Genomic DNA, 20,765 nt, shown 5'->3' with positions numbered 1-20,765 from the left:
TTTATTAAAAGAATCTTTGACTAATATAATAAAGTTGCAATAAGATAAGGTCTAGGGAAGCAATATTTATGATTCATGCTATGTTATTATTATTTGTTTTCATTAATTTTGGTTTGGTATCAACAATCGACATGTGGGTTTGGCTCGAACTTCGTGATGAAATTTGATAATGATTCAAATATTTTAAGGTAGACCGAAACCAACCACTTTAGTTTTAAATTACATAATCTATCCTATTAGTTAGTCACACGTAGAAATGAGTTGTTAGCCACTTCTTTGTCACTAAAATAAGTATGGTGTTCGTGGGTTATGTCACAACGCTTTTTAGACCCTACCCGAACAAACTTTATTAAATATTACATTCGACTCAATCGGTTCAGGTTATTTGGATCGTTTTTTCAAATATTTGTTTTCAATAAAAATAAAATATTAGTTGATAAACATTCATTATTTATTTTTAAATATTTAATTTAATGTATAATATTTTAAAAAATTGCATGTACATTTTTTAAATTAATAAGAAATTTAGGTTAATTTGATTTAATCTAATATAGTTTTAAGGAGAATTCATGAACTAACTTATACCACAAAATTTTCATTTATAGAACCCACCCACCCTGAAACAACTCGAAGCATGGGTCTAGCTTATTGATACGTTCTCGAAAAGCCCCCTTGAATCCATTTGATTTCTTTTTTATTAACAAAAACTCGTGCTCGAAAATATATATATATTTTTTATTTCATTTTCGAACATGGGTTTTTTTAGTGCACATGTATCTTGCTTTTACTACGAATTATTTTCCTTGGTTAACAACCGTTGTAGTTTTTTCAATATTTGCGGGTTTATTACTTTTCTTTTTTCCTCATAGAGGAAATAAAGTAATGAGATGGTATACGATATATATATATATATATCTGGGTACTCGAGCTCCTTCTAACAACCTATGCATTTTATTATCATTTCGAATTAGACAATCCATTAATCCAAAAACCACAAAATTTTCATTTACAGAGCTCACCCCACCCACCCCGAATCAAATAAATTCATTACCAAAAATAAAACCATACAGGTTAGCCTGAGTTGATCGAACATGAACTACAAAACAACTACAAAACAAGTAAGGAGTAAATAAGAGAATACAAAATCTAAATTTAGCAAGATTACAAATGGAAAGAACAGAGTTGTTCTTAGTTTGGTATCACCAATAAATGATATATAAAAAAAATAAAAAAACCAAAAAAAAAAAAGTAGATCTTTTTTTTGTATGGAAAGTTTGTAAGTGGTAAGGGGAATATTATTGTAACTTGAAAAAGAAAGTGACGAACCAAGTGGGCCATGGAAGGATCAAAGACAGTAAATGGGGTTTGTAGGAGGAAGAAGCGGAGAAGTAGAACAATTGTGCATGTAAGAGAGAGAATATGAAGCTCTTACAACAAAGCAGAGAGGGAAATGGGAATGAGTGGACAGGTGCATGTGTGAGAGAGAATACAATTTTCATGCATGTTAGAGAGATGGAGAGTGGAAGAATAATGTGAGTGAATGAATGAACAACAAGTAGATACATGAAGCTACACAGATTTGGGTTTCCAGCAAGCAAAATTTGCTGTCACTGAATATGATGATCCATCCAGGGAGATTCGAGTTTCAAGACATCATATAAGTCAACAACAAAAACAAAAAAAAGGTTAAAAGTAACATTCCTAATTTGTTGAAGCATACTGGTCTCAATCAATGGCAATGATGAGGAAACCAACTGATACATACATGAGGAACACGGGGTAGAGGGCAAGGGCTTTTCTTCTTGGGTTTACTGCTGCACTCATGAAAGGATATGCAGCCCATGAACTCCATGCCAAGGTCACACACACTACAACTATCTTCACTACTACATTGTCCTTCAACATGCAGATCAATGCTCCAATATCTAGAGGGAACAGGCAATATCCCAAGAGACTGAGGCTCTGGAAGAAAATTATATGTCCACCCTGCAGTGATCAAAGTGAAGTCTCCAATTATTTTGGGCAAGTCAAGGTGGGTTGTTCAGTTAATCGAGTGAAAAATTAAAAATTCTTGTTGTAGATTAGTTTATGGGGTTAGAGATATGAAGGAAATGAAAGCTCATTGAGTGACGGTTATATTGAATTCCGGGCTATGACAACAAATTCGCTGGCAGCCAGCAAATAATGATCAGTAATTTAGTGCAATAAAAGTACTATATAAGGACAACTAATTCACCCCTTTCTAGGAAACTGATGGAGCACCCGTTACCAGCTTACCAGTGTTCATTAAGGCGCAATACTCCTCCCCTATGACTTGAGGGTGAAGCAAAAATATATGAAGATATCAGTGAGATAAACCACACAAGTCTCATAGAGAATTTTCTACCTTCTATCGCAATCAAGAAAATTCAATACACAGAATCCTCGTTGCTGTAAAGGAAGAAAATCAGTAAGCTTGCCTAGCCAGAGGAAAACTATTTCAATGCTTGGATCATTATTTGGAAGATGTTCCTCAATTACAGTTAGAAATGGGAAAGAAGACGTTATTCTGGAAGGAAAAATGGGTGGAGCCACAATCTCTTACATTGCTTTCCTAGAATTTTAACGGTTAAAAGAGGTGTTATTAGAAGGTGTTTGGGAGGAGAATATTGCTCATTGTAATTTTTTGTCAAGAGAATTTAACTAACGAGGATTGTATTTATCCAAGGGAAGATAGAAAATGAAAATGCTTAAACTCACCGGGGATGTTCTAGATAAAATCTTGGTTCTTTTACTTCACAAATGTAAGAAATTGTTGAATTGGCTTTAATGAAATGGAAACGCAAATTACTAATTAATCTTTTATGGACTATTGTATTATGTATCATGGAGGCTTAAACACAGCAGAAGGCACTCATAAGAACTTCTCTAATATGAGTCTTCGGTCAGGTAGGTGTGTGTAAATACGAGGTGAACCATTATTTTTTTCATTGCTCTTTCAATTGGCAACGTTGGTTTTGGTTATTACATAAATTTCAAGGGTCGTGCGTATTTGAAGAGGTGGCCAGTTAATATTTTGGCTAAGATTCAATTAAAATGTATACATAATATACATATACATACATATACATATACACATACATATACGTGTATATATATATATATATATATGAAAAGTCAAGATTTCATGGGTCAATGCAACTAAGTGTTTGGCTAGGGAACATGACGACGAACTATCAAATCTTCCATCAAAAGGAACGTGAATTGGGAGAAAGCTTTGATACAACTAAGTTTCATTGTTCTTCTTCATGCTCCCTCTCTCATCCCTTCTCTAATTATATTCCCTTGTTACTAATTCTGATAAGGAGGCTTTTTGTGGACTTTCTTTTTGGGAAAGCACGTGGGTTGTATACAGAGAGGTTTGGTGTTGAAATGGGAATAGATTTTATAGTATCGATAGATTAAGTTGGGATTCTTAAGTTTTTGTTTCTCTCTTTAATACTGCTTCATTTGTAACCTTTCACTGTGTCCATGCATAATTTATTTCCTTATTCAGATTTAAAAAAGTAAACAAAGTTCAAGTGTTTTGAGTCTTTCAACAAGGAGATTAAACAAAATCAAATGCAAAAACCTAAAATTGAAACTCATCGTCACTAAATAGGTCTCCCCATCATTAGACTTAAAGCCATCCAATCACCCCCTTTAATCTCATAGACATATTTCTCGAAGAGAGAGCTTTGGTTGAGAAAGTCAAACGAAGGAGATGATCCCGTATGTTAAAATGGTGAAATTACCAATGTGAGCTCAAAGAAAATTAGCCGACACATTTGGCAACAAGGAACTAAGGCTTTTTGGTAGAGCTATAGGACATCTTTTACCGTACTGCCAAAGAGAACTGACCTAGAGATCTATGAAGTTCAGTTTTATAAATAGAAAAAATATATCATAGTGTAAAGAGGTCATTCCAATTTTCTGTAAAAGTGGGTTTTGATCAATTTCAATTTTTCTCAAGCAAACACAGTTGCTTCAGCAATCGTGTTTACTAAAAACCAGATAACACTAGATCCAACATGTACACTCCTAAATCCTAACAATGAACACTCGCAAGAAGGCAGCAACGTACAAAATTGAACGAGTATAAAGTGAAAGATGATTAAAACATGTCCTTGAATAGGTTGGGAGAGTGGAAAGGGAGCAGGGGAAGAGTGAAAGAGAGATTTAGTTACCAGGAGAAGCACATTCAGGGTCAGAATCACTGCACCGGCAGCAAGAAGTGCAAATGCAACAGCAAACACCTCAGACTGAGAAGAAATCAATGAATACCATTAGTAGGATACCCACAAAATTTTAGAAAGCCTCTATTTTATCAATGATAATTCAACAAAAGTAGAAATTAAGAATGAGAATAAAGGGCAAATGACAGGTTGGAAAAACATCAAATAGATATATAGAGAATGGTTAAAAATGTTTCAAATGTAATGGTAAGGTGGTTGTGGAATACAAGGAAACAAGGTTATAAACATATTTTATCATAGATCTGCATTATGTTTATTTCCTATAAAATAATAAATAAATAAATAAAAACCTGCATTCACATCATAAATAAGGACAACTTATAAGTTTTTTCAAATACATACATACATATGGTATAGGATATTTAAGCCAAATCTGCGATCAAACTTGATCTTTAAATAGAACTATAGAAGGATATGACCATTCTAAGTCATCGGACGTCGTAAAATGCAAGGACCAATGCAATTGAGACAATTTGTAGACATCCAAATCTACCCTGTTCCAGCAGAAAGTGGGATTGAGAGGGAAGTTTAATGGCTTGATCCAACATTGCTAGGTGTCACAGTCGTACTTTTTCAACCGTGCGGCGTCGTGATCTTGACACGCTCACGACTAGCCTTGAGGGGAATTCAAGTCCCATATATATTTTTCGCCCGCCTTTGTGGCTTTGTGGCTTTGTCGGACCTTAGGCGAGGTTTGTCTTCGCCAACCAAACATCGCTTGTACGGAATCCAAGCTTGTTCGACCACACGCCGTTTGCACGTGCATGTTCAATCGTCTGCGACACAACTGACTTGCCTCTAAACTTGGCCAAGTCGTTCGGCTTGACCTGGCCTCTATTTGAGGCCAAGGTCTCTCAATGCAACATCACATCTCATCTTGTCATCTTGGTTCTCAATCGACATAGCCCATATGTCTTAACGCTATCCCAAGTCTCAGGTGTCGTTGGCCATCACAACTCACTCGGTCATGCCATCGAGAACGGGCTCATGTGTCGCTCATCTCATCGAGACATCCCAAATATCCATCCATACGGGTTCTATATAGGCATTGACCCTCCCTTGCCTATGCTTGTCATTTACGGATACCGTACCGGATACTAGGTGCATAATCCAACCTCCGACACGCAGGCTGGGGCGCAATGTCGGCACACCCGTGTCGCCCGGTACTGTCCTTAAAAAACCCATTTCAAAGGAAGTCGCCTGAGACACTCGTCTCAGAACATTCCCCCTCACTATGACACACACATGTGCCCCAAGGTAGCTTATTTAGGCCACAGGGCCCAGGGGTGGTGCAAAGCTGACACCAGACCTCCTCTTATAGTACATTTTAATGCATTTTCAATACTCCTCGAGTAGATGTCATTTTGGCGAACGGTCATATGGTGTCGTGGAGCGTCCATCAAATTTGGCGAGTATTCATATTTCATATGGACGGACTTAAATTTTAGAACTGCATGCCTAAATTACTTTCGAACCCCCAACTTTTGGGGTTAAGGCCCGAGCCCTACCCGACCCTTCAACAAGCCTATCTTTGACATTCTTGTCTACTCGTTGCCCTTATCTTGCTTCTGTCTCGACTTCTCTTCAATGCCCACTCTGTGTGGTGTATTAAATGATGCACTGTCTTCCTCGGTCGCATCATGGCACTCGTCTACGTCCTCGTGTGGTCGGATGGGCGCCACTTGAGGGTCGCCGCTTCTCTTGTTGTAACGTAAGGGTCACAACCTACTCTCTTCCTAATTAGGTTGTGACACTCAACAGGGTAAAGAAAGCAAGGAGGGTCTGATAATTTTGCCAACATATGCATACACACAAGAAAATTCATTGAGAACAAAACAATACAAGAGAGGTGTGTGAGACAAGAAACTCCATCCAACAAGAAGGTATTCCAGAGGAAGCATAGTTACTAAAGGATTTGTCCAGAGTGCACGATCTACAGACAAGAACAAAAAAAACTCTATTTGCATTGATAAGAGTCTCTATGACACTCCTTAATTCTTCTGTACCTTTCTCTCAAAACACTACACATCATAAATTTTTCCAAAATATTTACTTATTCACTTTGAGGATCACCCAGAACAAAATCTGTTGTGCAAGTATGATACGACACCAGCCAGCCACACCAATACAGTTGAAGAGCATCCAAGCTCTTAAGGAAAATAACACTTAAAAGAAGTGGTCTCCAACACTCTTTCTACATAAGCCACACTAGCTAAGATTGATTGAAATCCTCAGATATCTCCCTTATATCCTTCTCATACGTAAGTTTGCCCAGGTATGATCACAAGAATAATTGCAATTCATGCAGTCTTAAACTTCCTCATCTTGAAGAAATTTTCTCTTTGGACCCTAAACTAATTTGCAGCTAGAAAAACATATTCCTAAGCGAAATTACTTTTAGTGAAGTATTTCAGTTTCAAAGAAATGAGTAGTACAAGCAAATAAAAAAATTAAATGTTTTCATAAGAGAAATTACTTCCATTGAATGGGACGGGAGACAAGGGGCTGCACTAAAGAATTCAAACCCAGCATCAAGAGTGATACTATAGAAAGGGGTAACAGGGAATAACAACACAGTAAAATCAAATAATGTGAAATAACACAATAACCACAAGAAGTAACTTTGAGATTCCATGGATTCTAAATTTCTTGGAGGTGAACTTATAACTAAAGAATGGTAATACGCCTTGGTCTAGCATCCATAGTCGTATATGTACATATCATAGGGAACAAGTCCCCCTGCCTGAAGAAAGAGCAGATGTTACTTCTATTTAAGGATTCAGTACATGCCACTGTTGTTTTATATCAGAGTAACAACGTTACTACCTTGGATTAACGAACGAGAAATGGAAATCTTGACACTCCATATCCATATTTCCTCTTCTAAATCTTTTCTCGCAAAATCGATTATGCAATGTCCCTGTGATTTCTGGCATGTTTTAAATTCTAAGTATCTAGAGTCACCGGTTCCTATTAAAATCCAATCAAACAAACTAGCCAAGACAGTTTCAAGGGATCTAAACAAAAGCGCTTCAGTCACTTGATTTAGGCTACTGGATACTCTTAAGGTACAAAATACTAAAGCTAAGCTACATTTGACTTCCAACAATGAATTCAACTCGATTTCAAATCTAAATAATTGCAGATAGCTGGTTCAACCCGAATCAGAGCATCACAAGGTTAAATAAAAGAACAACTAAAAAGCTTGATCCGAACTGAAACTTGTACGCGAACTTAAAGCAAACAGAAGACAGTAAACTGGCGATTACAACTAACTTAAACTTTACGACGCTGACCTTCTTGACCGATGCAGACCACGAAAGAGTAAGACCGAGGAACACAATGAAGAAGAAAGGCCCCCACAGATCCCAATCCCTCAAAGCCTTTCCGGGGTCCTCACGGAAAGGGTTGGGAAAAACCACAAGCTTCAAATTGTTGACGATCCGGGACAGATCCCGCTTGACCGTATCCCATACCGGCTCCGTCAGTGTATTGGGCCCCGATCCGAATCCAGTCGGCGATGTATCAGACCGGCCATTACTGGAGGCAGGCAGCGGCGGCGGAGCAGGGAAGACGGTCGGCGGCTTCTGGCTAGTTGATTTGGGGGGAAGTGGAGGGAGATTGGACTGTATAAACGGTGAGGAAGAAACAGGAATAGAAGCCCTAGGAGGACTTGGGGGACGAGCTGGAAGAACAGTGGAGGAGCTGGTTTGGACGCTGGCGTTGATGAGATTCTCGATCTCGTCGATGTCCGACTGAGAGGATTGGTGAAGAGGAATTGTATCGCTGTGAGACATTTTCCCGGGAAGGAATTTTCTCGGGAAAATGATGAGAAAAAGCGTTGAAATGAAGAAGACGAAGATCAAGATCAGATCAGATCCAAACAGGAGGAAACCAAATTGGGCGTTTCGTGATATCCGGCAGATTTTCGTTCGTCGATAAACCCGGAAGAAGAAGAATTCTGTTAAATGTCCTTTCCACGGGGTTCCGCTAAAACGTCGTCGTTAAGTAATTAACATATCTTCACACTATTCTCTCCATTAAAGACCATAGTTCGAATCAGGCTACCTCAATCTATTGTGTACTCAACTCCTTCAACAAATGACATTCAAACGTGTCCACTTGACTCGCACCGGTCCGTTCCTCCATGTCAAAACTTGTGGGTGTCTGTAATGCCGAGCATAGCTTGGATTCATCATTCAAAATAAATCAACGTTTAAATCAACTTAAATTTATTATTGCATAAATAAAAATTAATTTTTTTTAACGTAATACTAATTACAACTTGAATTTATATGTCGACATTTTGAACAAATTTTTTTTTTTTTTTTTAAGTATTCTTTAAAATTTATATTACAAAATTTAGATAAATAGAGTGGAAATATAAGCAAATAATTGTGCAAATTGGATCAACAATGTGACTACTTTGCCATGTGCCCACAAATGCCATCAGCACTGCATCCACACTTTGCTAAAGGATAATAAAGTAATTTTACTCTCAAATATATGAAATTAAAAAATAATCATCTCTATTTAAATAAAATTAATTTTTTTTTTTTAATATAAACTTGCATTTGTAAGCATGAATCAAGAACTGGATGGAGCAGGAAATTACATATTTCTTTTATTTTTCTCTAAATAATCACAATAAAATTTAATATTTTTTCCTCAAATATTTATTATTTCTTAAGAAACCAATTATTAAATTTTATTATTATTATTATTATTACCCAACTATACTGGACGCCAAACAGTTTTAATTTAACCCCGAATCTATTTTATATCGGTTTTGAATGCATATATTTAAATTTTAAATTTTTTCTCTCGTTTTACCCAAAAAAAAAAAAAAAAAAAAAAAACTTTACCATCTTTTTTATCTTTGGATATACATAGCGACTGTGATTTGAGGTATCGAAAATCGAGTCATTACATTTTCGAATTAAAGCGAGACACCAGACGATGGGTTAGCGAGGACGTTGGGCCATAAGGGGTGGATTGTGACATCCTGACTCAATTGGAGAGAGTAACAAATTATTCCTTATAAGTGAGTAGAATCTCTCCTTAGTATATGCATTTTAAAACCACGAGACTAAGGAGAATACGTAATCGGCAAAAGACGGATAATATCTGGACTTGAGTTGTTACAGCCAAATTAGCCGGTCTAAACATAACGATTTTTACATAGTCTTTGTCTGTCTAGCTTATCAATACATAAAATCGTGTATATCAATGAAATATATACTTCTCGAGAGCTCAAGGATTCAAATCTTCACCTATATGATAATTAAAATAAGTATGGAATTTATTAAAAAAAAATAAACAAAATGTTTTTTTTTTTTTAGAGATAATTATTAAAATAAAAAATTGATTGTAGGTTTATTCTCTTAAAATTAGAAAATTATATAACACCAATAATTTATTTTCAGAAAAAAAAAAAACATAATTATGAGTCTCCCTGTGGTTTGAATTTTTATAATTATTTAATCCAACATGCATTTATAATTGAGATCTTAGTTGTTTAATTATATTTTAGTAAAGATATTTATTATTTTCTTCCAATTTTATTTCCTAAACATTTTTATTAAAAAAATAATATAATATACTAGTACTTATCATGCATTAATAATTCGTAACCCAACAAAATATCATCTAATGTCACGAAGATTTTTAGCCATATCCCAATTAAAATAATATAAAAAATAATTAATTTAGATATAATACCTTTAATTAATTTAGCCAAATAATTGTGCATTTATTTATATATATATATATACACACATATAGATGTAAGGTAAGGTGAGTGAGTGTATTACACGTGGATTGGATAGGATGAAAAGCCGACATGGCGCGTCTCCAAAGGTGATGAGTAAGCGCCACGTCAATGAGATAACAGCAGGACGCGATCCAAGTGGATTAGTGGACGCTTTTATTGCCCCTTAAAAAATAATAATAAAATAAAATAATAAGGTGACCTGTCTAGTCCATTCAAAATTATTCAGCCACATCATTTCTTTTGTTTGTCTAAACATTATATTCTTTAAAAACATTTTTAGTTTTTTTTTTTTTAATTTTATTTTTCAAAAAGTAATAATCATGACTCATTAAGAATTCATGAAATTGAACAGAATTAGACTATAAATCATTGCATGAGAATCCCGATAACACGACCACCCTGAACGATGTCGGTGGCGAAAACAAAAATAGTGTTTTGAGACTAATTTATTGTTCACGTGTCACGCTGAAAAATTAACAATTTATGTGCAACAACGTGAACTCAAAGAACGGATGGCTAGCAGTCGAACGACAGTTGTTAGAGAAGCGGAGCCGAGTTGACAACTAGGGTTTTCTTTTCCTTTATTTTGGGGTGTAAATATTTTTTTTAATTAAAGTATTATTATAATAATAATTTTTTATTTTATTGTCTCATATATATTTGTTACCATTATATATTTTTAATTGTTCATAAGTTTAAAAAATATTTATTTCGTCATATGTGAATACATTTATAATTTAATTTGATAATGAAAGACAAAAGTAAAATGCCAAAAATACCCTCCCATAATTTATGAGCTAAAAATAGGCATTTTAAAAAAAAATTGCTCGAATTAGAATAAAGCGAAAAGTCAAAAGTTTAGAGGAAAATGAAAATGAAATTAAAATTATAATATTAAAATAACCCATGTGAGTACAATGATTAAACTTGGGTTAAAATAGTCAATTCACATAGACATGTGAAGAGCAAGGTCGATTAATTAAATTAAGAATATATATGGAGATGAGGCGTGTTACGTAGTTACTAAATATTATTATTTAATTTATTAAAATAAAAATTAACAAAATCAATTTTAAATTTTATCAAAGTACAAAAAAAATATATATATATAAAATAAAATAAAATTATTTTGAACTATTTATACATATACGATGTTGAAAACAAAAAAACAAATATCTTAGTTGTACGAATAATCTAAGAGATCCGTTTTTAAAGATATGGAATCAAAATTTATTCGATAAAATCATTAATAATAAATCATTTTAATTAATTATAAATAACTTCTCATTTGTATCGGACCATCCAATCTAACTTAACTTGAAAATGGAGTGTTAGTTTGTCAATTGTTGGGTCACTAACTCAACCAACTCAAAAAGCCAGCCTAATCAGAAATATTTTTACAACTCAACCGGGTTTAACTCTAATTATTATATTTTGTATTAAAAGAAATATCGAGATATTTGTAATTGGTGGAGAGATATTTAGCGATTATTTTCTAAAATGTCGCCTTCAGATCGAACCAATAACAAAAATTTGGAGCTTGAAATCAAAACAATTTGGGACCAAATTGGGATTCAACTTGTTGATATAATAATAATTATTAACTCGAAATATACCCAACTCAAATTAATTAATAACTTGAATTCAACCTCTGATTGGGTTAATTTCATATCGTTGAGGTCATTTATTTAAATTTTTATAAGTTTAAAACCCAACTCGAATAGTATAGGGTTAAGGTGGGTTGAGTTGATCGAGTTTAGAGGGGGCCCACGGACATATGAAAAAAGAAAAAGTAATCCATGCAGGGGTCACGTAGGCGACCCATTTTTAAACACATTGTCTGAATTCTTGCTCGAACCCCAAACCTACCGAAGAGGAAGAATACAGAGTATTGGTGTGAAATTGATGTTGGATGGGGGCTGCCTTCGCGAAGGACTCCACCATTCCGGTTTGTTCCTCTTCCAATTCCTTCGACGACGTGCCGGAGAATTGTATTTCCATTGTTCTCATGTTCTTGGAGCCTCCCGAGATCTGCAAACTCGCCGCCTTGAATCGAGCCTTCCGCGCCGCTTCCTCCGCCGATTTCATTTGGAATTCCAAGCTCCCTTCCAATTACGCCGTCTTGCTTCGTCGAATTCTCCCTCCTTGTTCTTCCGATCTCGATTATCGTCGCTTGCCGAAGAAGGAGATCTTCGCCAGGCTGAGTCGCCCTAATCTGTTCGATCGCGGCACTAAGGTAACTAATTATCGGATTTCTTGTGCTCTGTGTGTGGGCGGGGGCTTCCGATCATTCAAATCGCCTCTGTTCTTGTGTGTTTCTTAGGAGCTGTGGTTGGATAAGAGTTCGGGGAAGCTTTTCGTTTCCATTTCGTCTAAGGCCTTGAAGATCACAGGGATTGAAGATCGAAGATATTGGAATTTTGTTCCGACGGATGAATCTAGGTCAGGATTTCTCCATTTTTTTTTTCTTTTTCTGTTTTTTTTTTAACCAACAACAAAAAAAAAATCAACCGATATACTTTTAAAATTTTAAAAATTTTAAAAGTTTTAAGTTAGGAATAAAAGAATATTTTTGAAATATTAATTGTACCAATATTCCCCAATTGACTCGGATCTCACCATCCCCTTCAGCTTTCTCATTGGCACTTGTTCCTAATCTAATCGATACAATTGAGCTTCTTTTAAGGGTATTTTTTATTTTTTTTATTTTTGATTTAAGAGTAATATTAAAATTAAAAAAAAAGTGTGAAAGGGAAATAAATTGGAAAAGGAAGTATAATGACAGATGAGGACTTTTTCAAAGAGTGTAGCTATGGAGATTTGATTCTTTTTATTTATTTGAAAAATATATATATATTTATTAATTTTCTTGCCTAAGCAAGTGGCTCAAAAATTCTTCCTTATCCCTTTTTTTTTTAATTTATTTTTTTTTCCATTTTTTTTCCACAGATGCTGATTGGCTGATGCCTTGTCTTTTTTTTTTTTTTTTTTTTTTCAAATCCTTTTTCTTACTGAAATTTTGGATATTTTCTCATTTTTTTTTTATCAGATTTCCTCATTTTATTTCATTTTAATCCCTAATTTTTAAACTTTGTATAAAAACAATTCCAATAATTATTTTCTTTTTCTAAATCCATAATATAACTTCAAATCTTATTTCATGCATAAATTTATGGTAATATTTGTAGTAAAGGACTAATATATATATATATAGATATAATTCAAAAACCAAAACCATATTCAATCCTTGAATTCTGAAGCCCTCAATTTTAGACCATTTCATCATTTGAAAAGAGAATGAGACCTAAGTCACCATCACATTGGATGACTTAAAATTTGGTTGGTTCTATCAATCATAATAATTAAAAGTCTAGAATTAGAAGATAAGTTACGAATCAAAAAACGAAATTCAAACTTACAATTCAATTTTAATCATTGAACTAGCGGATGGATGGTGATCGTGTTCTAATATTGAATTTGGATTTTGGATTGGATTGGATGATGAGATGAATCTACAGATTTGAGTCGGTGGCATATCTGAAACAAATCTGGTGGGTAGAGATAAGAGGAGAATTGGAGTTGGAGTTCCCAAAGGGAAACTACAGCCTATACTTCAGGCTTCAGCTGGGAAAGCCTTCCAAGAAGTTTGGAAGAAGAGTGACAGAAGTGGGGCAGGTCCATGGGTGGGAGATCAAGCCAGTGAGGTTCGAGATGACAGCCTCCAATGCCCAGAAAGCTTCATCTGAGTGTTACCTACGCCATTCTGGGAACTGGGTTTTGCATCATGTGGGTGATTTTTGTGTCCAAAACCCTAATCTTCAAACCCACATCAAATTTTCATTGATTCAGATTGATTGCACTCATACCAAAGGTGGCCTTTGTGTGGACTCTGTCTTCATTTGTCCCTCCCAATTTGAAGGCAAGGCAGCTTTTGATAGTTCTTAAAGAAGAATGACCCTTTTTGTGTGGATATTTTTTGTATCATCCATTGTTTTCTATGTATTTATTTGATGACCATTTCATGAGGTTGAGGTTGAGCTGGTTGAGGTTGTGTGTGATATGGACTAGGATTACTTCTCGGCTATAGTGGCAACCCATGAATCTCGAGCCACTTGGCATTCCATCACAGTTCTAACAATGCACTTTTTGGATCGAGAAAGCTTATAGAATACCATACAGGAGGATCTCTAAATACCTAATGAGTTACAAAGAAGAGCATGTTTCCACGGCAGATACAACATTCATTTGGGAGAAAACACCCCAAAGGGTGGGAGATCAGAAGAAAATATCTATCTCAAATATCCTGTACAAAATATATGGTTCTCCACTTGCTTAACCCAAAGGGTGGGAGCTAATTGTTAAAGCCTGTTTAAGTTAGTTGAACTTTCCAGGCGAAGCACATATTATCGTCAAGATCACTGTTAAAAAACCCATTTTCTGTAAAATCATGGGCTATATCCTGGATTATGTCTTCTTCTAAATGAAGATTTTGTGGCAAGTCTCCACTTTTTTGGTTGAACCCACTGCTATGACCTCCGGTTGCTGATACATCCCCATTTGAAGTGCTTTTGAAGCTATTACTCCGGCTCGGGGCAGGCGGCATATTACTGATGGATGCATTGGCTGTGCCAGAAGCTGCTGAAGAACTGCAGCCGAACCCTGAATAAGACCCCCCCATCTTTCCGTTCGTGTTCGTGTTCGAACCAGGAAGTGGCTGCTGTTTCCCTCCCCCACTGTTGTTATTAGATATCTGGAGAAGTTGCTGGATCATCTGATGTTGCATGGCCTGATTATTGTTGCCGCCACCTTGAGCGCTCTGAGGATGGTTTTGCTCAACTAAGTTGTTGGATTGTTGTGAAGGTAAATGAGGACTTGAAAGAGCACTGCCGAGCACGTTCCGCATCGGTCCTGATGTCAAAGCAGTTGTCCCACCATGAGAGCTTGATGAAGGACTCTGGTTCTGGTTTGAGTTATTGAAGGATGATGATGTCCCCTGCTGAAGCGGGTTTGAACTGTTTGAATTCATTGAATTCTGTCTCATAAGCAGATTCTGGTAGTTAGACAATGCCAAAGCGGCTTGGGCCGAACTGCTCAAAGCTCCTCTGCCGATTACTTGATTTTGGCTATTCATTTGGTTGTTCATCAGCCCAGGATGCAGGGCGACCATCCTATTGCGGTCGGTTGGCAGACCTTGAGCAGTAGCCACCTGTTGAATCTCTTGCCTTTTTTGCATCCGCAGCTTGGCTGTGGCGTGCTGAGGATAACTTTTCAGACCCTCTGTCAAAAACTTCATTATAAGATTCAAAGCTATGAAGCTACACAAGTTCAAAGGTTTATTCATCAAGAACTGATTGTGGAAATTATTGGAAAGAATGAGGCATACCAACTGGTCCGGTTTTCTGCACCCTGCAGAAATCAATCAGATCTTTCATGCTGTTGACGACCTCTGATATCTAAACACAATCAGGCCAAACATGTTGAGCAAAGCAGACAAGTACAGAACAGATACGCTTTTGTAAAACTACATGAAAATGCACCTGCAAGCATCTAACGTATCTTTTGGAGAACCCCAAATCATTAAGTGATTGCAACTCCAGACTCTTAGCGAGCTGCTGCCCAGCTGTCAAAACCCTACATGGAAGGGATTGCATTAGCAATGAGAATGGTGCACTATCAGTTTCAATAAGCAAGAAAATAGCTATCAGCCAACATTTGTAGCAGCAGATCTTGGATAGCCAATCCAAACATTCCTACATGGGACTTCGTTGACTAAGAGAGGAAAAAGAAAAATCCATTAATGACAACTCAATTAACAAAGAAAATCAAGGTATCCACCACAAGCTCAAATCTTGTCCACTTCTACTTGTTTTTTGGTCAAAACAGAGAGAGATAAATAGAACAAAGTGGCAGACAACCTTGGGCGTTTGGATTAGAAGTTCCACAAAACCATGATAGAAGACGACAAGAAACAAAATTTGATTCAACGATAAAGATTTCACTATAGTTTGATCAACTTACATATTACTATTTGCTTGTAAATCCTGCTGAGAAGCCCCATCGGATCCTCCTTCAGCAATAGTGCTCTGGCATTTCTGTGCCACCTGGACCAACTGATTCACCTGTAATTAAACATTTATCAATTGGATGGATCAATCAACAACTAAAAGGAGATCAAACACGACAAGATTAATCACGTCTAAATAACAAACTGGAAAAACTTAGAACCAGGATATCATCAGCAAACATTTGTGCTACCTGAGGTGCAACCAACCTACGAGGTAGAAGTTCTTCATGACGTCTTGCACAAAATTCCCATGCCAATATCTGAAGTAGAATCCAATTGCCAAATTATTTTAGCACAAAAGGATTATTCTTAAATTTATTTAGAAAATTCAATTTACATAATCATTCTGTTGACCTTCAATTCATGAGTAAATATGATACGAAGGTGACCCTCGCGAATAACACGAAGTTGCTCGTATACACTCTCTTGAACTGCTTTTCCATATTCTAACATCATAATTCCAGACGAATATCTGAACTCCCGTGGCATATCCAAGAACAATAGCTCATCAATGACTCCACTGCCAAATTTGATCTCATTGAGTCTAGGAAGCACTTCAAAGGAAGCCTCTGAAACCATCACATGAAATGTATTATGTTATGCTTTATATTGCAGTAAAGTCAAATTAAAAATGTGAAATATAAGAAAGTAACTTCAATCTAGAAATCGAGCTAGACATCTTTGACTATATGACAATATGTTAACTCAAACCATGATAATAACTCAATTACCTATAAGTGGGAATTGGCTTTCTTTGAAAAACTCAAATTTTGAAACCTACAGAGTTTCCAGGCCATTTCTTTGAAAAGCTCAATTATCTATTAAGTAATATAAAAAAGGTTATCAGTATCATACCAAATCCCCGCCCAGACTTTGAACCACAAATTTCACACTGCCATGCATCCTGAAATATTGATCACAATGGAGAATTAAGGGGTGAAGCTAAGTGTCACAACTACCTAATTGGAAAAGCAAAATAAAAAATTGTAGACATCATTTTAGCAGATTGCACACTGACCAATTTCACTCATCACATAAGATTCTTTTCAAAGAAAGATTAATCAAATTTCAAAAGACAAAATTAGCATTGTCAGGATAAAGATCACGTAGAAAATTCAAACGCTACAGAAAAAAACCCACAAAAATACCAAGGTAAGGAATAACTGACCATAGCTGCTTGAGGGAAAACGCCTAGTGCATGATGACCAACATTGTCATATAATGACAAACACCATCTTTTCTTTGCACGAGGGGAATAATATTCTGTCACGAACTTCCTCCAATAGGCAATACTATTATCCTATCAGAAGTCATAAAACTAATAGTTCATATTTAGGCTTAAAAACAGTGCATGTAGAAATATGCAGAAAAAACTTGTTGATAAATATGCAGAAAATGACTCCAAAGACAAATGAAGAAGACAGAAGATGAACTCACAGCAGGTCTTTGACGCTGATGGTATAGGTACTGCATTAGCCGCCGAGCACATACACCACCATCATTAGTCCGCTTCATAGCATTTATGGGTTGTATTGCCTGTTGTTGAAGCTGCTGTCTCAACTGTATCTGCTGCTGCTGTTGCAGGTGAGCTCTCTGCAAAGGAGACAAAGACTGAAAAATCTGTTGCTGTTGCTGTAATCTCTGTTGCTGCTGAAATAATGCTGCTTGTAACTGCGGTGTATTACGACCTTGCAGCTGCATGGAATCTTGTCTCTGCAGAAGCTGTTGTAGCATCTGCTGTTGCAGGAAATCATCCTGCTTAATATCCAAGCGTGGTTTCTTCTGTGACTGAGAATAACTGTTGGGATCTGTCATGAGAGATCCAGCAACACGTGCACCCACGGGTAGAGAAGCTTGGACGGTTTGTGAATTTGACAATGATGCATTACCTGGAGCAACTTGTTGGGACTGTGGTTGGGTCTGCAACAATTGTGGGGCGTTATGATCCTGCTGAGAATTGTGCTGTACTGTAGAAGATGCATCAATGAGTGATGCACCCGAGAGACTCACGTTATTTGATGTAAAAGACATAGGCGATGTAGGTAATCGCATGTATGATTCTGCATTCATGCTTGGACTTCTCTGCAAATGAGGCCTACCTGAGAGTGCAGAGTTTGCATCTGTAACCAACGAACTTGCCCCAACACTTATTCCTGAGTTTGCCACACTATTTAACACTACATTATTCGTGTCCCCAGAAACTGGACCCAAATTTGAGTGGCCAGGTCCTGGAATTGAATTTGATGAGTTTCCATAAGATGAGACCAAGTGAGATTTAACATTGCCCTTTGACTGCCCATCTCCTTGGAAAAAAATCCCAGAGTTTGAGGAAGATTGGGCTAATCCTGCAGCCACCCTAGAAGATGTCATTGGGGGCACCAGTCCTTGTTGGACAGCGTCCAAGTAGCCCTCTAGAGCCAGTCTTTCACTAATCACTGCTACAAGTATTTCTGACCCACAACATATGATACTCAAACTAAATCCATAGGGAAAAAACTCCAAAACTTACTCATGGACATCCACGAAATCTCAAAAACACATGATCGAACAACAGAGGCGTTCAGTACTCAACTAAGAATATAGAGAAAAAAAAAAATCGACTCCTCATTCTTTAAAAGTTATCAATGAATTATCACATATCCTACAAGTTCTCAACCACCAGATTGCGATGTGCCGGTGATCTGCAATCCTGGTCGATATTGATATACAGAAGAACCTATGATTAAACAGTGAAAACAACAACATTAGCAGAGGAAAAAAAAAAACTAAAACTAAGCTATTTTTGTGATTTAATAAGCTTCATTTAGCAAAAGAAATTATTAACTTCCAGCAATTTTTAGGATAAAAATTTAATAGTTATTACTTTGAAAGTTTAGGGAATCAATTAGGAAGATTAAGTAGTTATTGATTGGAAAGTTTAGGAGATAGTTCCTCGTTCTTTCCCCTCATGTTCTCCCACTCAAGTTATTTGTTTCAACCTATTTCGATCTTGGGCTATTTCCAACCCTTTCCACAAATAGCCAAGCCACAAATGAGAGACAGAAACCTAATTTCGAAATAGCCACTTTCAAGACCCAGTATTCCGCATATCTTAGACATAAAGTACGAGAAATAGAACAAAAACAAAGTTCCAATTCTCAGAGAAACTCTCAAACTTCCAAATTCAAATCGAAATCATACCGCTTCAAAACCGAAACTGAAATTTGAATGACCAGAACACAATTTTTCAAAGAACGAAACAAATAGATAGCTACAACTCCCCTAAAACCCAAAGCTAAACTCAAATTAAGCATCATAATCCAAGAAAAGGCGGAGGATCAAGCAAATTTAACACAAAGCAAAGAACGGACAAACGGAAAAAGGGAAAAGTAGTCCTGAGCACTGAAACAGAGGATCCAAATCCGAATCCATTTCCAAAAAACCGGAAAGAACAACAAAATTAACTAACCAAAGAAACCAATCAAAGCAAATAGAAGACAGAAGAGGGAAGAGAATTTGACTACCAACCTTGAAAAGCGGCAAAGAGGCTGAAAACCAGACGAGCAATGGAAGCTAAAGCCTCCGCTTCGCTGAGAATTCGAAGAACGGAAATCCAAAAGTGAGAGAGGAAGAAGAAAAGGGGACGGGGGGAAGTTCCAGTTATATACATAGCGGGAATAGCCGGGATCCAAATGACCGGTTTCAATCGTAACCAGCCTTGTTGACACCGGCTATTGCCGGTAACGCTTTCGACACGCCTCTAAGATGTCGTTCGACTGGAAAAGGAAGATCGTCAGCACGTGGCGGAAACCCATTGGATGATCTCTTTATGACGGATCATCATTCACTAGCTTCAATCACCTGCGGCCGTTTCTACGTAAATCACTGTACAGTTTACTACCGCCTTTTTCCTCTCAGTTGACTCTATGACGTGGCGGAATATAACTGATTGAAAGTCAGTGAGCTGATGAAAAAATTGATGTACGGGATTCGAGCCAGTGAAGAGAGTGTAGTCAAGAGATATTAACAGTCAGATTGCCACGTGCGAATGACACGAGCCATGAAACAAGGACACGTGTGACTGCCTAATTTTTCTCTCTATTTTTCACTTTGAATTCTGAGCACGAGACGTGCCAATTACACACGTAAAGTTACCATCTTGTTCTTGGAGTGAAACTTTACTAACCATTTATAAACCCTTCTCGATCCAATTTAACTCCCTCTTGGTCCGATTTTAGCTAAAAAACGAAGAAAACGAATCTAGGTCATAGTAAACCTTGTAATGACTTTCTGGGTCAACTTACATACATCTCGACCATTTTTACACGGCAGTCTTCTTAGTTTTGTCAAATCGAATATATAATAATTATAATAAAAATGACATTTTTTCATACCATCTTTGAGCTTCTAAGTCAACTTACATGCATCTTAACTATAATAACTATAATAAAAAAAAAAGGGGCTCTTTTTATACCATCTTCGAGTTTCTAGGTCAACTTACGTACATCTCGACTATTTTTACAGGATAACCTTAATTTTGTCAAAGAGAATGTATAGTAACTAATATATGGTCGTAAATATGATTCTTTTATTATTATTATTATTATTATTATAAATGGTTTATTTTAGTATTCATTATTGAACTTAATGACAAATTGTATTGTCCTAAGCAAAA

The 20,765-nt window shown here is 36.3% G+C and overlaps 3 protein-coding genes across 7 annotated transcripts; 1 reads left to right on the top strand and 2 right to left on the bottom strand.

The window, feature by feature from the left end:
- Nucleotides 1-1,520: 1,520 nt before the first annotated feature.
- Nucleotides 1,521-8,234, bottom strand: LOC111795511 (protein YIP4b). The gene is made up of 3 exons (XM_023677983.2): nt 7,571-8,234; nt 4,206-4,280; nt 1,521-1,986 (listed from the first exon to the last, which is right to left on the bottom strand). Exons 1-3 carry the CDS (start codon nt 8,069-8,071, stop codon nt 1,726-1,728), a joined length of 837 nt encoding a protein of 278 aa, XP_023533751.2. The 5' UTR covers nt 8,072-8,234; the 3' UTR covers nt 1,521-1,725.
- Nucleotides 8,235-11,952: 3,718 nt separating this feature from the next.
- On the top strand, nt 11,953-14,072 carry LOC111795035 (F-box protein PP2-A13-like). The gene is made up of 3 exons (XM_023677260.2): nt 11,953-12,283; nt 12,371-12,489; nt 13,566-14,072. Exons 1-3 carry the CDS (start codon nt 11,960-11,962, stop codon nt 13,990-13,992), a joined length of 870 nt encoding a protein of 289 aa, XP_023533028.2. The 5' UTR covers nt 11,953-11,959; the 3' UTR covers nt 13,993-14,072.
- A 118-nt stretch (nt 14,073-14,190) lies between these two features.
- LOC111795034 (putative transcriptional regulator SLK3) lies at nt 14,191-19,755 on the bottom strand. 5 transcript variants are annotated; one of them, XM_023677259.2, is made up of 11 exons: nt 19,619-19,755; nt 18,122-18,827; nt 17,549-18,031; nt 17,280-17,411; nt 16,967-17,015; nt 16,466-16,680; nt 16,303-16,371; nt 16,066-16,166; nt 15,585-15,678; nt 15,431-15,500; nt 14,191-15,324 (listed from the first exon to the last, which is right to left on the bottom strand). In XM_023677259.2, exons 2-11 carry the CDS (start codon nt 18,479-18,481, stop codon nt 14,417-14,419), a joined length of 2,481 nt encoding a protein of 826 aa, XP_023533027.2. In that variant the 5' UTR covers nt 18,482-18,827; nt 19,619-19,755; the 3' UTR covers nt 14,191-14,416. The 5 variants fall into 5 exon arrangements, with proteins under 5 accessions (XP_023533027.2, XP_086979944.1, XP_023533026.2 ...); XM_087123818.1 differs by having other exon boundaries at nt 17,549-18,078; nt 18,211-18,827; XM_023677258.2 differs by having other exon boundaries at nt 17,549-18,827.
- Nucleotides 19,756-20,765: the final 1,010 nt, after the last annotated feature.

This window comes from Cucurbita pepo, chromosome 5 (assembly GCF_057944985.1).
Source record: "Cucurbita pepo subsp. pepo isolate OVF chromosome 5, ASM5794498v1, whole genome shotgun sequence".
In the NCBI taxonomy this organism is placed as follows: domain Eukaryota; kingdom Viridiplantae; phylum Streptophyta; class Magnoliopsida; order Cucurbitales; family Cucurbitaceae; genus Cucurbita; species Cucurbita pepo.
This window is presented reverse-complemented; position numbering and strand designations above follow the sequence as displayed.

Coding starts and splice junctions, on each gene's coding strand:
- LOC111795511 (XM_023677983.2), bottom strand. CDS start 8,071: ATGTCTCACAGCGATACAATTCCTCTTCACCAATCCTCTCAGTCGGAC. Junction 4,281..7,570: donor GGTCTGCATCGGTCAAGAAG/GTCAGCGTCGTA, acceptor ATTTCTTCTCAG/TCTGAGGTGTTTGCTGTTGC. Junction 1,987..4,205: donor CCCTGAATGTGCTTCTCCTG/GTAACTAAATCT, acceptor TGATCACTGCAG/GGTGGACATATAATTTTCTT.
- LOC111795035 (XM_023677260.2), top strand. CDS start 11,960: ATGGGGGCTGCCTTCGCGAAGGACTCCACCATTCCGGTTTGTTCCTCT. Junction 12,284..12,370: donor TGTTCGATCGCGGCACTAAG/GTAACTAATTAT, acceptor TGTGTTTCTTAG/GAGCTGTGGTTGGATAAGAG. Junction 12,490..13,565: donor GTTCCGACGGATGAATCTAG/GTCAGGATTTCT, acceptor ATGAATCTACAG/ATTTGAGTCGGTGGCATATC.
- LOC111795034 (XM_023677258.2), bottom strand. CDS start 18,481: ATGACATCTTCTAGGGTGGCTGCAGGATTAGCCCAATCTTCCTCAAAC. Junction 17,412..17,548: donor ATCAGCGTCAAAGACCTGCT/GTGAGTTCATCT, acceptor GACTTCTGATAG/GATAATAGTATTGCCTATTG. Junction 16,681..16,966: donor AAAGTCTGGGCGGGGATTTG/GTATGATACTGA, acceptor TGATGGTTTCAG/AGGCTTCCTTTGAAGTGCTT.